The 14,479-nt window shown below is 52.6% G+C and overlaps 1 protein-coding gene across 1 annotated transcript in view; it reads left to right on the top strand.

The window, feature by feature from the left end:
- DNAH10 (dynein axonemal heavy chain 10) overlaps positions 1-14,479 on the top strand; it is a 147,762-nt gene that overhangs the window by 116,799 nt on the left and 16,484 nt on the right. Inside the window, 7 exon segments of the mRNA XM_047826686.1 lie at positions 2,274-2,471; positions 2,993-3,154; positions 4,849-5,023; positions 10,386-10,567; positions 11,549-11,685; positions 12,844-13,061; positions 14,099-14,320. Coding sequence (XP_047682642.1) covers positions 2,274-2,471; positions 2,993-3,154; positions 4,849-5,023; positions 10,386-10,567; positions 11,549-11,685; positions 12,844-13,061; positions 14,099-14,320 — 1,294 coding nt within the window.

Genomic DNA, 14,479 nt, shown 5'->3' with positions numbered 1-14,479 from the left:
AAGTGAACGGGTGTAGCTGTGTTCCAATAAAACTTTGTTTACAAAAACAGGTGGTGGGCCGGCTTTGTCCCGCGTGGTTTGCCAACCCCCGTATCCACGCGTCTTCGCTTCCAAAGACGTGCTAGCCACCTCCCTGTGTTAGCGCTTAGTTGCGCCCTCAGCCTTCAGTGCTTCCGCGTCATCACACCGCGTGGAATTTGCTGAGAATTTTTTTCTTGGGATAGATTCCCCGGCATTGGGATAACTGTGCCCCAAAGTTTGGATATGGGTGAGGCAGTTTTTCACGCATGCTGGAAATAGGCCTGTGGGCTGTGGTTTGCTGCCCTACCCCCCCCCCCCCCCCCCGGTATGATTTAAGATCACATCTGCAGCATCTGGCTGAATGGTTACTTTGGGCCAATCTTGTCTTCCTCCATCTTAATTGAAGACACATTCTGCTTTGAGGGGAGTGTGTTTCGCCCTCTGTTAGATAAACCAAGATAAACCAAGATAAACCAAGATCAGCACCGGAAGAGAGGATTGACTGTTTCAACAGACTTAAAGGAAGACCCTCCTTGTGGCCACTCTGTGCTGGGCGCAAGGGATAGAGCCAGAGACACTGGATGCATTTCCTTCCTGAAATTCCAAGCCCCTCCCCGGACAGTGTCATAGCCATCCAAGGGACAGAGCTCCCTACCCACAGGGAAAGAGAAACTGCTGCAGCACAGATTGGTCCTGTGGTCCACAAAAGCCACCAACCAAGTGATAGCTACTCTTTCGCGTTCCTTTTCTATTAAACATTTTTATATCAGGGCACTAGGGTGGCTCAGTCAGTTAAGCATCTGACTCTCGATTTTGGCTCAGGTCGTGATCTCACAGTTCAGGAGATCGAGCCCCGAGTCGGGCTCCATGCTGACGGTGTAGAGCCTGCTTGGGATTCTCTCTCTCTCTGTGTCCCTCCCCTCTGCCATCCCTCAAAATAAATAAATGAACTTAAAAAAACATTTAAAAACGTATTTTTATCTCATTTTTTTTCAGTAAAACATCTATAACATAAAATTGCCGTTTTAACCATTTTTTTAAAGAAGATTTTAATGTTTATTTATTTCAGAGAGAGAGAGAGAGACAAAGTGTGAGCAGGGATCAGGCAGAAAGAGAGGGAGACACAGAATCTGAAGCAGGCTCCAGGCTCTGAGCTGTCAGCACAGAGCCCGACGTGGGGCTTGAGCTCACGAACTATGAGATCATGACCTGAGCCGAAATCGGACGCTTAACCGACTGAGCCACCCAGGTGCCCCATGTTTTTGTTTATTTTCGAGACAGAGAGAGACAGAGCATGAGCAGGGGAGGGACAGAGAGAGAGGGAGACACAGAATCTGAAGCAGGCTCCAGGCTCTGAGCTGTCAGCCCAGAGCCCGATGCGGGGCTCGAACTCACAAACTATGAGATCGTGACCTGAGCCGAAATCGGACGCTTAACCGACTGAGCCACCCAGGTGCCCCATGTTTTTGTTTATTTTCGAGACAGAGAGAGACAGAGCATGAGCAGGGGAGGGACAGAGAGAGAGGGAGACACAGAATCTGAAGCAGGCTCCAGGCTCTGAGCCGTCAGCCCAGAGCCCGATGCGGGGCTCGAACTCACAAACTATGAGATCGTGACCTGAGCCCAAATCGGACGCTTAACCGACTGAGCCACCCAGGTGCCCCGCCATTTTAACCATTTTTAGGAGTAGAGTCAGTGGCCTGAAGAACATTCACACTGTTGTGCAGCCGTCATCATCCATCTCCAGATCTCTGTTCATCTTGTAAAACTGAAACTGTCCCCATAAAACACGAACTTCCTGTTCCCCCAGCCCCTGGTAACCCCCGTTCTACTTTCTGTCTCTGAATCTGGCTGTTCTTGACACTTCGTATGAAGTCGAATCACGGAACATTTGGCCTTTTGTGTCTGGCTTCTTGTACTCAGCATGTGTTTGAGGCTCATCCACGTTGTATCGTGTGTCGGGATTTCCTTTCTTTTTACGACTGGGTAATCTTCCGTCGCGTGGATGGACCATATTCTGTTTATCCATTTGTCTGTTGATGGACATGTGGGTCGCTTCCACGTTTGGCTGTTGTGAATAGTGTGGCTGTGAACATTGGCCCACATGAATCTCCTTGGGTCCATTTTTCAGGTCTTTCTGGGCACATGCCTCAGAGCGGAATTGCCGAGTCACAGGGAATTCCATGTTTAGCTGCGGGAAACTCCTCTTTTCCGTGTGTAAGAGGCATTTTTTTCTGTTCCTTTCTCTTCAGGGACTAATCCGATGATCCCAGGGGAAAACATAGATGGTGTGGTAGAGCATGTTGTCTTGGTCCACGAGTCCGTGGGTGAATTCAGCAAACGATTTCTACAGAAACTGAGGCGTAGCAACTATGTAACTCCCAAAAATTACCTTGATTTCATTAACACGTATTCGAAGTTACTGGACGAGAAAACTCAGTGCAACATAGGTAAGACTTGGGAACGGGGCGGTGAACACGTAAGGATCCAACTGATGACCTTTTCTTTAAGCAGGCGTTTCTTAGCAAGACGGGGAATAATCAGGATCGAGGCGAAGTGTAGCACGCTCCGGATCTTTCATCTCGGAGTGACTCTTCTGGGTGGGCAGGGGGCTGTCACGCTCTTACTTTTACTCATCCGTGTTGGGTCATGCGTTTTGCAGCTCTACATTTTCCCTGCTTAGAGATACGGTCTGGTGGCAGCCACGTGCTCTGTTGGAAAGTGCTCTTGAAAATGCTGCGGCTCTAGCTGTTGGCCTAGATGAAGCACTGTTTTCAGAAATACATTCGTTTTGGCCGATGCTGTCTCAGCATGGCAGTGGGGGTGATGTTGGCATCTCCTGGAGATTTTTTTTTTTTCCTCGGTTGAGCCCAAGTTGGACGAATCACAGTGAGGCCGCTGGCACGCTTCCCCGGGCGTACTGGCAACGGTGCTCACCTTGGTGATGGGTACGGGTCCTCTCTTTCCTCAGCCCAGTGCAAGCGTCTGGAGGGGGGGCTGGACAAGCTGAAGGAGGCCACCATCCAGCTGGATGAGCTGAACCAGAAGCTGGCCGAGCAGAAGGTCGTACTGGCGGAGAAGTCGGCCGCCTGCGAGGCCCTGTTGGAGGAGATTGCCACCAACACGGCCATAGGTGAGTGTGGGGCCAGCTCTGGGGGCAGGGACCCCCCAGATGGGGCGGGGCTCCACTGGGGGACATTCCTGAGAAGCCATTTGGAAGGCCGCTGTTTTTCTCCTGAGCACGATGCGCATTCCCACATGTGGACTTCGCAGGCCGCTCCCACCTGTTGCCCGCCACACCGAGCTCGCCTGCAGTCATTCCAGCCCCTTCCCACGCGGCCCAGCCCCAGTCCCATCTCCCCTGAGACCCTTCCCCTGCCGACCCCTCTTCTTGGCCCCCTGACTGTTGTGATGGTTCCCGCTCTGCTTTTTGGTTCTGACGGTTTCACAGTCATGACCTTGCTCCCTTCTTCCCATGCACTTGTCTTCCTGCTGCTCCAGCAAGAAACTCTCTCTCGGGGCCGGGATCCTTCACAGCGTCAGGGCCCATATGCGCTTTGCGCTCTGTAGACGCTCAGCCCACGCTTGCTTCTTGACCGTGAAGGTGAATCCCGAGAGAACGCCTCATTGGAAAATATTAGGGCATCCAGCCAACGTTCAGTATGTTTATTGAACACCCACCGTATCGGTTCCCTAGGGCCATCTGGTGAAGCAAAGTCAGCATAAATTTTCGCAGGGCCCCAGGGCACACAGGATTGCGACACACCAAGGTGGTGACGAGCATGGCTGTGATGCTCAGGTCCTTGTGCTCCGGTCCCAGCTGGGTGCTCTCAGACAGGTGACAGTGTATTTGTTTCCTAGAGCTGCCCTAACAAATGGCCACACCTGGGGGGGGGGGGGCTTCAAACAACACTTGACTCTCTCACGGTTTTGGAGGCCAGATTTGGAGATTGGCAGGACCAGCCTCCTTCCTCCTGGCTTCTACCAACTTCTGGTGGTTTGCTGGCAGTCCTTGGCTTTTAGGTTTATCTCCGTGTCTACCACCACTGGCACATTATCTCCTTCCCTCTGTGTTTCTGAGTCTTCCCGTGGTCTTCTTATAAGGATACAAGCCATTGGATTTGGGGACCACCCTAACCCAGTATGACCTCATGTGAACTAGGATCTACAAAGACCCTCTTTCCCAACGAGGTCACATTCTGAGGTTCCTAGGTGGACGTGGACAGTGGGGAGATACTCTTCAACCCAGCACACCTACTATGAACCAAAGCCTGTTCTAAACATTAGGGTTACAGACCTTGGGGGGATGCTCACATTCTAGCGAGTGGAACCAGACAATCAATGAGCCAATAATTAGATCAATTTCCGGATTTTGATCAATGTCATGAAGCAAATAAACAGAGAGATGAGGTCTAGGTTGACAGAGGGGGCAGGGCACCTTAGAGGGGTGGTTCTGAGCTGGGCCTGAATAAATATAAGAAAAGGTGACGAGAAGCAGGGAGATCTCAGTGAGCCGGAAAGAGGGAGGGTGGCCCTAGTGTCCTCGGTTAACACTGGCCACACAGGGTTGGGGGACTGTCCTGTGGGATGGAGTGGTGGGACATGGGTGGGCCAGTCAGAGCAGCTGCCCTGCTGTTGGAGACCCCGTGCCCGGTAAGGTTTCTGTTCTAGCAGGAACACCTGAGGCCGCCGTATTGGACGAAAGCTCGTTAGATCCCCTGACAGCCCAGCACCAACCTTGGAGGGCTGCGGGCTGCTTTGTGTCAGTGGTAATGGTCCCCCGCCTCCGTGCCCAGTAGTTTCACTAACCTCCCCTTCCTCCTGTAGCTGAGGAGAAGAAGAAGCTTGCAGAGGAAAAGGCCACGGAGATAGAAGAACAAAACAAGATCATTGCGGTGGAGAAGGCTGAGGCTGAGACAGCCCTCGCCGAGGTCATGCCCGTGCTGGAGGCTGCCAAGCTGGAACTGCAGAAGCTGGACAAATCCGATGTGACTGAGATCAGGTAACTGGTGGCAGTTTCCAAGTGTGCTTGGCCGCCCGTATCAGTCCCGACAGCAACTACAATAGTCACGGCGGTCAGGCATTTGTGGAGCCCCGTCGCGCGCCGGCCACCGTGCTGAGCACTTTCCGTGGTGGGTACCGTTAGTGCCGTTCTTATCCTCGTTTGCAGAAGAGGAAAGTGGGGCGCAGGACCGTAAGATGGCTCGCCCCAGGTCCCCCAGCCGGGAGGTAGCGGAGCCTGTTGACTTTGGACCCAGGCTGACTCACAGGAGGGGACTGAGTTCCAGAGCGGGGTGTGTGGGAGGAGGTGGGGTTTGTCAGCCGATGCTTTTTTCGGGAAACACGACACGAGCGTCTGTCTGGGGCGCTTGACGCAGGGGGCCGGAGCCCTGCTGAAAATAGCTTGACAAAGATGTGCCGCAAGCTGAGAGTCGACTGGGGAGGCTCTGATCCAGCTCTAGCCAAATGGGCTTGTGAGGGGTGGCGAGAGGGGCTCTTTATTGTGGCTCCCGGACCTTTGGCGAGTCAATTTGTAAGATGCCTGTCCCCCCTGCAGCCCCAGGGGACTTCCAGGGAAAGGGGCCTGGCGTGGGGCTGGTGGGTGAGCTTTCTCCCGCGTTGTGTGGGGCTCCTTAGGGCACCGTTAATGGATCTCGCTCATCAACTCGGCACGAGACTGAAGGCAGGAAGGAACACTCCCCCATCTGCCTGCCCCTCTGCTTATGTCGCCTGGCCCCACACACGTCTCCCCCTGGTCCGGGACCCTCAGCTCTCTCCTCTCTCCCCATCACCTCCTTGCTTTCAGAAAGGGTTGGGGTCTTCTGGCCCCACAGTCAGGTCTCCTGTGAGAGACACTCCTGTTTCCAAGCCCGTGGTGGACTCTCCGTCTTAGGCTCCCGGCAGAACGATGCTTGTTCTCTGTGCTCGTCTCTCTTCCTTCCTTGTCAAAGGCTGGGCCCCTGGCATTTGTTTATTAGTGAGACATGTGGACTTGAAACCGAACGTCCAGCTCATTCCAGGGCAGGGGACTTAAGCAGCTCTCGGGAGGCCACCTGCGGATACTGCTGTTGGCAGAGGTCATTATTTCGGCTTTGCAGAGCGTGCTTGAATGAAGGCGTAAGGATGGACGTTTTAGGACTGCAGTCGTACGTGTCAGAAGTTCGGACGGGGGTGCCGAACAAAGCAGAAACGCATACGAAGCTGAGTTGTAGGACAGACCGTCAGCATACACATTTTCAAGGGAAACCGCCAACGTCGGTTATACAAATGTCGGGCACCGCTCCCAGGTCAGCGGCATAAACACACCGTGAGAGCAGAGAGCCGGGAAGGAGTTTTGAAGGGGATTTGTTTGGAGAGAAGGGGCTGTGAGTCCCCGGCTCGACCCAAGGGCGAGGGGGAGACGGGGCTCCTACAGGACCAAATGGAGAGCTTGCTATGTGTCCCCGGCAGCTGGCGGGGGATGCCCGTATCTCGCCTGAGACAGGTGCGAGATGGTGCTCGAGTCATTTCTGAGAAAGCGCGAGTGGCCTATGACCCGAAGGGACTAGTTTCTGGAAACGTAATTATGGGAGTAGGTAATGTGTTCGTGTATGGCTCTGCCTCTTACGGGGGGGGGGGGGGGGGGTGTGTGTGACCTCAGGTAAGTCACCTAACCTCTCTGTGCTGCAGTGTCCTCATCTGTAAGACGAGGCTGATAATAATTGTCCCCATGGCCTCAGGGCTGTTGTGAACTATTATACGAAGAGCTCTCCGGACCACACAGTGGGCGTCAAGTAAGCATTAGCTAGGATGGTCCCAACATCTCAGTGACATGATGTGAGAGCCCCCTCCTTTCCCCCCCACCTGCCCCCCAACACAGCAGGTACCCATTGCCTTTTGGTTCTCACATGTCATCCAGAGGGTTTTTGTACGTGGTCACGGCAACCGGGCGTACAAGTGTCTCTTCAGTTCCTGACTGTAGATTCTAAAGGTTAGTGGAACAAGGGACACCTGTGTATTTTCTTCCTTCTCTTTTTGGTGTGTAAACGGTCACATACCGTATGCATTTTTCTACATCTTGGCTTTTCCACCGAACGGTGCGTTTTGGAGATGTTTTGCGTGTCAGTATATGATGAACTTCCCCAATATCTAAAAAGAGTCCATCACATTCCTTTGTACGGTGGCTGTGTTATCATCTGCTTAACCGGCCCCAGTTTCCGAATCTTTAGCTTGTTGCCAGCCTTTTGCCTTTACAAACCGCATGGCAAAGAATAGCACCGACCGCACTTCATTGCGCAGCCGGGCAAGTCCGCCGCAGGGATACTTTTCCAGAAGCGGAACTGCCGAGTCCAAGGGTGTGTGCGTTTATGATGTCTACAGCTGTTGTTTAGTGCTCTCCCTGGGGTGGAACCAATTTACACTCCACTGACAGTCCACGGGAGTGCCTGCTTTTCCAGAGCCTCGCCAACAGAGAGCATCATGGCACGTTTGAATTTTTGCTTGTTATGTAGATGAAAAATTGTATTTGTGTAGTTTTAATGTGCATCCCCCTTATTGTGAGTGAGGCTGGCCTTTTTTCATAGGTGAAAGACGTGCGTTAGGTTTGTGTGTATTTCCTTTTCTGTGAACCGTTTATACACTTTGCCCACTTATCTGTTGGATTGTTGTTATTGTTACTTTTTCTCTTGTCCGTTTCCAGTGGATTTTTATGTAATAGGGAGGTGAGCTTTTTATCCACGATGTGAGTTGCAGATATCTTCCCCTGTGGTTCATTGGCCATTCGACTTGGCTTGTGAGTTTTGTGTGTGTGTTTGTGTTTGCTGTGCATGAGATTTTTATGTGGCAGATTTTAGCAATGTTTTAGTTTGTGGATCTCGGATATTATGTCATCCTTAAAAGGCCTTAAAAATGAAAGATTGTAAGACAATCTCCCCATGATTTCTTCCTGTGCATTTACAGTTTAATTCTTTACGGTTCAATAGTTGATCTTTTGGGGATTTTTCCTGGGGTTCAGTGGGAACCCAGTGGATCCAATTTTATTTTTATCCAAATTTATTTTTTCCAGATGACTATAATCTGGCTCTCTTTAGGTCATTTGGATGTCAAGTGTGGTGAGCCAGCACTTACATCTTGACAATTTCATAATCCTTTGATTCTTTAAATAGCACTTTCTTTCTACGAGGCTCAACCCCCTTTGTAGAAATCATCAGATGTTAAGCCAGGAAGATTAGGAGTCATGAAGATTAGAAGTGGACGTTCCTCTGTAGTATAAAAGGCTCCCTTTGTTACCGGCTTGTGGTTTCACTTTTCTTCGTTCCATTCGTTCGGTAGTCTTTGGGTGCCCACCACCCGCCCACCGACCCTGTGCCGGCACTGGGGCTGAGCAAGGTCTTTACTGCATTCAGCTGACACTCCCGGGGAGGCACGGGTGTTTGTGCAGGAATCCCACGTGGACAGTAAGATCACCCAGGAGAAGGTTAGGACGGGGAGATCTTTGCTGCTACGACCATGGATAACGGGGGAACCTGCCCTAGTCGGGGCGGGGGGTAGTCAGGGAAAGTATTCCCCAGGAAGTGACATACAAACTGAGACGTGGCTAGAGAATATGGATTCACCGGCTGTAGGATAGAGGCTAGAGGCGGCCGTCTCTGTCTCTGCGACTGGAAGGAGCTTGGCCCGAGGGCAAAACAGAGACAGAGTGTCTTGAGGGTGAGGGAAGGTGGGGAGTCGGGTGTGTGAGGATTCTTTCCCTCCGGGGAGCGGGCATATCATCACCATCTTTCTCTCACCTGTTTCTTTTGTGATGGGAGAAAAGAATCAAATGAAACAGGAATGTTTCTGTTTCCCAGACTGACCACCTCAGGATCACTAACACCTCAGTTCTCCTGTGTTACGACGGCGCCGCGTTCTGTAGACACGAGGTTCCCGGGACTCATTTGGAAGCTGACAGCAGAGGGCTTCGCTTTCATAGACTCACAGGGTTTCCGAGTGGGAAGGTCTGGCTCTGTTTCCCCATTTTGCAGATGGGAAAATTGAGAACCCTGGAAAGTTTATAACTTGCCCAAGGTCTCAGGATCCTCCACTGAGGCCGGGGCTCTTCCCGTCTTCTATCTGAAAGCCTCTCACTGCTTCTGTCCTCTTCTGATTATTCAAAGATCAATGGCCCGGGCCTGGCCTTCATCAACCCTGAAGGAAACCTTTCAGAAACAGTTGACAGCGTTGCCTGCTTTCCTAAGACCTAGTGGCGGCCTCATTGAACCTTCCCCTGGTGACTCAGGGCCATTACTTTAATCATCTGTCTTTGTGCCGGAGTCATTGCCCTGGCCTGTCCTTACCCCGCGTGGCTCCTTCTCTCTGCTCTCGTCTGCAGGCGAGCGGGTGGGGTTCCTGGGGCTGGGATGGGTGGGGCGTCTGCCCAGTATAGAAAGCCTCCACAGCGCTGCGCTGGCCGCGCTGGTCTCACTCTCTTGCTCCCTCCCGCCCTCCTTCTCGCCTCTGGGTCACCCTGGCCTCCTGCTGGAATGGCTGGGCTCCTGCCTCGCCTTCCCCCAGGCTGCCCTCTGCCCTTCTGGGGCCTCTGTCATCCCTGCTCTCCTCTCTTTTCCTTCCCTCCATCACTTTCCTTACGCTTCTGTCTCTCTTCACGGTTTTGGTGTCTGCACGGCTCATCTGGGTCGTAGGTACTTTGCCCAGCAGCAGGCAGCCAAGCGGTCCCGCTGGGTCCCAGTGAACGTGCCACCTGTTCCTTCCCAGGTCTTCGTGCTGCTGTGCCGTCCCCTGCTTCTTTGGGTCTCGGTTCCCTGAGGGTTGAGGGCGCTGGACGTCTGAGCGTTGGATCAGCAGAGTGGCGGTCTGGTCTCATCAAAGACAAAGGCAACGGGGGTGACACAGACCGGAAGGAGCCCGGGATGTGGGGACCCCGGACCCCACGGGCTGTGTGAACATAGGCAGGCCGTGTGAAACGCTGAGCCCTGTCTCTTCATCTAGTAAATGGATGGCAGTAATGAGAGCGGTTACGCTGTAGAGTCTAAGGAGCCACCCCAGGTGTAATTAGAAGCACAGATTCTCAGGCTCCACCCTGACCTACTGACTCAGATGCTTGGGGTGGCCCGGGTTTGCATTTTAAATGACACCCGCCCCCGTGATTCTGATGCCGTCAGGTTCCGGGAGCCTGATCTGGCGCCTGATGGGGGAGACCAGTCCCTGACTTGGAGAAGCTCACCCGAGGGGCCCAAGTCGGTGTCGGGATGTGGCTTCCTTGGCTTCCATGCAGTGTCACCTCCAAGAGATGACTCTCGGTTGAGCCACGTTTTCTGGAACTCTCATTTAGGCTAGGTCCTGGCCGCATCCTGGGTCTGATTCACATATGCCTTGTTTCTCACCAGGTCCTTTGCTAAGCCCCCCAAACAGGTGCAGACGGTGTGTGAGTGCATCCTCATCATGAAAGGGTACAAGGAACTCAACTGGAAAACTGCCAAAGGCATGATGTCTGACCCCAATTTCCTGAGGTCTCTGATGGAGATTGATTTTGATTCGATTACCCAGAGCCAAGTTAAAAATATTAGAGGTGAGCGGAGACGAACGTAGGAATAGCCGGGCTTGATCCCAGTTTGGCATCTCAGTCTTGGGAGTAGGGATGGAGAGCAAGGAGGGAATTGGCCGGGTGACTGTGGCCAGAGGAAGATGGCAGCACCGGGGGTGACATGGGAAGGCTGGGTGCCGGGTGGGCAGTGGCAGCCGACGCCTGCCGCACGTTTGACGGCAGTCACTCTGGCGTTCCCGTTAGGAAATGGCGCCTTCTTACGGAACCCAGCCGGGCCTTGTCTTCCGGCATCTTGTCCACCAGGCATGGTGGTGCAAGAGGCGGTCTGACCTTGATCTCTTCCCTTGCGCTTTTTGCCAGTGTACGGTCTCCTGTGGATCCCTGGGAGATGGGCGGGGAGGGACCGGCACCACCCGCAGCCAGCCTCTCTGTCCTCAGTTACCGAATGCCCACGATCCCTTTGAGCCTGGCTCCTGAACTGCCTAGATGTTTAGCCAGTGGGAACGAGGCTAGTCTTTGCAAAAGGCCACTCAGGTTCATAGTGCCACTGTTTACCTTCATGGTTTGTTCAGAACGTTATTGTCAAGTGCTTTTTCTCAGCAGCTCAGACACACAACTAAATGAAACACGAAGGATAACAAGTGCAAAAACCCAAGGACCTCTCTTTACCTGAATATTGGCTTGGGTGGGTTTCCATTCATGTGAAATTACTCCCGGGGTGAGAGTATAGGTAGAGGGGACGGTGACTCATCATGGCCTACGATTCCCAGCCAGCTGCCTGCTCTGAGCCACTTTGACGCACAGTCGGGGGTCCCCACGGACGGACGCCCCGGGTCCCGATGTCACATGGAAGTGCCTGGGTCATAGGATGTCCTGGGTGGCAGTAACATGTGCCCCTCCCTCACACCTTAATCATCCACCTACACAAAACTCATTTATTTCCCATCTTACTTTCCCAAGAGGAGTCTTGTCACTCGTCGAAATCATTGCGTCTTTGACCGTTAGGCCTCTTGAAGACTCTCAACACCACAACTGAAGAAATGGAAGCTGTGAGCAAAGCAGGCTTGGGGATGCTGAAGTTTGTGGAAGCTGTAATGGGCTACTGTGACGTTTTCAGAGAAATCAAGCCCAGAAGAGAGAAGGTATTGTCCACGTGTAAGACCTAAACATTGCTGCCAAGGGAGCAATCTGGAGTTGCGTTGAATATGTCCAGAGCTTTGCCGGAAGCATTCTGACAGGGTTCTGATTTTACATCACATAAACGTTCCCCTGCCCGCCCCCAGCACTACTAAATGATAACCCTGAATTATAGCTCTCATCCAGATGGCGTGAACTGGCAGAACCAAAGTCTGGAAGATTTTCAAATTTTGCGTGAGAAGAGTAGGATAAATGGGTAAAAACTGTCCTCTGTGGCTAAAGCAGGATTCTCAGCCTTGGAGCTCTTGACGTTCGGGGCCGGACGGTTCTCCATGGTGGGGGGCCGTCCTGTGTACCGTACGATGTTTAGCAGCATCCCTGGCCTCCACCCACTGGGTGCCATTGTCCCTACCCCTAAGTTTTGACAACTAAAAACGTCTCCCGACATTGCCATATGTCCTCTGAGGGGCAAAACCACCTCTGAGGGGTCAGAACGCACAATACAAAGGGAGTTGTAAGGTTGATTCGATCATTTTGAGACCTATTTTCTTAAAAATTTTTAAATGTTTATTTTTGGCGGGGGGAGAGAGAGAGAGAGAGAGACCGAGTGCGAGTGGGGGAGGGGCAGGGAGAGAGGGAGACACAGAGTCCGAAGCAGGCTCCAGGCTCTGAGCCGTCAGCACAGAGCCCGACATGGGGCTTGAACTGACAAACCGTGAGATCATGACCTGAGCCGAAGTTGGATGTTCAACTGACTGAGCCACCGGGCACCCAGAGACCTATTTTGACGTTGCTTTATAACTCAGAATTTTATTGCTTAGAAAACTTAGAACTGGGCATAAGATCAGTATTGTTTTCACGCGTTCTTTTGAGTTTTTGACTTAGAACCACAGTGTCATTTTACTGTGATCTCAGTACACTGGGAAATTAAGCATCTGCTAACTTGGATGAAGACCTGTTTTTCCAATGGGATTAGAGCTTTTGCAGCAAACTGTCGAAGAGGTGACTAAGAAGCCAGGTACCTCTGCAGGACGTATGACGGCCCCAAAGAGTATGAACGGCATTAGAAACGCGGTGTGGACGTAAGCCCAGGGGTGAGACTCCTTCGTCCCTGCCTCACTCCGGTCCCTTTCCCCACCGTTCTGTGAACCGTCTTCCCACAGGTGGCCAGGCTGGAGCGGAACTTTTACCTCACTAAACGTGAACTAGAAAAGATCCAGAATGAGTTGGCAGCGATCCAGAGAGAACTGGAGGCTCTGGGGGCCAAATACGAGGCAGCCATTCTGGAAAAGCAAAAGCTGCAGGAAGAAGCCGAGATCATGGAGAGACGGCTGATCGCTGCTGACAAGCTCATCTCGGGGCTGGGGTCTGAGAACATCAGGTCAGCGGCCGACGCGCTGTGCGCTAAGAGCTCTGAGACTCTGTGGTCCGTGAGCGAACGTCGCCGACGGACCGTCTCGCCATGTAGTCTTCACCCCGCGCTGGGTTTTTATCTGAACACCGCGTGGGAAAGTTCCGATGTTACTGTTACCGTGTTTAGGGTGGCTGATGCCATTTTGCGCATTCTGTGGTTTATTAAGTAATTATGAAGGGTTAAGGAGGCAGCGCAGCTGTGGAGACAGGGAGGCACCAGTGGCCTCTGGCAAGGCGCCCTCTGTCCTAGAAACGTTTACTTCTTAGTGACCTTTAACTAAGGCACCTAGTGAGCGCCTCCTGGGGGGGTCTGGACGAGGAGTCCGCCTCTGTTGCTGGACGAATCTCTTCCAAGGGCTCTTGTGTCTGGCTCAGTCCTGAGCTTCAGTTTTAAGCAGGTGGGACTGTTTGATGCCTAGGGGCAAGGCCATGTGGCCAGAGCTGGTCCGCTGGTAGTTTCCATTCCAACACCATAAAAGGGGTATGGAAAACACTAGAAAATACTGTCTGCTTGTAGGAAACAAACCATTTTCAGTATTTCTAAAACCTCGAAGACTTTGGCCATTTGCCAGAAGAGGCCAGGTGAAACATCTACTTCCTTTTATCTCGGGTAGAATTTTGTCACCAAGCAGGACCAGAGCTCATGAGTTCTGCTGGGTGTGTCTGTAAGTTATTGATCAAAGCGTTCGGAAACAACGTGATTACTACTTAATAAATAGCTTGGAGACTAGATGCATCCCGCAAATACTTGTCCAGCCCCCCAATTAGATGCTGGGTTCTGCTGAACCCTGCAATTAAACAAAGTCTTCCAAAACGCTGGGCTCACCAGGGTGGGGTGTGGCAAAATGACCTGGCAGTCTTTGTTTCTAAAAGGAGAGAATATCTCCAACGACGTTTCCTTCTGGCTCGCCCCATTAGCGGCGGCTCAAGGTGGTTCTTCTAGAATGTTCCTTCTGATTGTGCCGGAAGATAACGGCTTACCGCAGCCCCTGTCTCCTGTGCCAGGTGGCTGAATGACCTGGATGAGCTGATGCACCGGCGGGTGAAGCTGCTGGGGGACTGCCTGCTTTGCTCAGCTTTCCTGAGCTACGAGGGCGCGTTCACGTGGGAGTTCCGTGACCAGATGGTCAACCAAGTTTGGCAGAATGACATCCTGGAGCGGGAGATTCCCCTGAGCCAGCCCTTCCGGTTAGAAAACCTGCTCACGGACGATGTTGAGATCAGCAGGTGTGTGTGACCCGGAGCCCGGAGGACGAGGGTGCCTTGGGGTGGGGGTCCACGTGGGTGTCACCCCGGCAGGACACAGCAAGGGGTGCAGCTGACTTGACTGCACAGAAGATCCGGCTTCCTGGACCCTGAGGAGCGTTGAGCAGCCTGTGGGTTGGT

The sequence above is a fragment of the Prionailurus viverrinus genome, chromosome D3, assembly GCF_022837055.1.
Source record: "Prionailurus viverrinus isolate Anna chromosome D3, UM_Priviv_1.0, whole genome shotgun sequence".
Lineage (NCBI taxonomy): Eukaryota > Metazoa > Chordata > Mammalia > Carnivora > Felidae > Prionailurus > Prionailurus viverrinus.
Note: the sequence above shows the minus strand (reverse complement) of the source record. Positions and strands in the feature narration are given on the sequence as shown.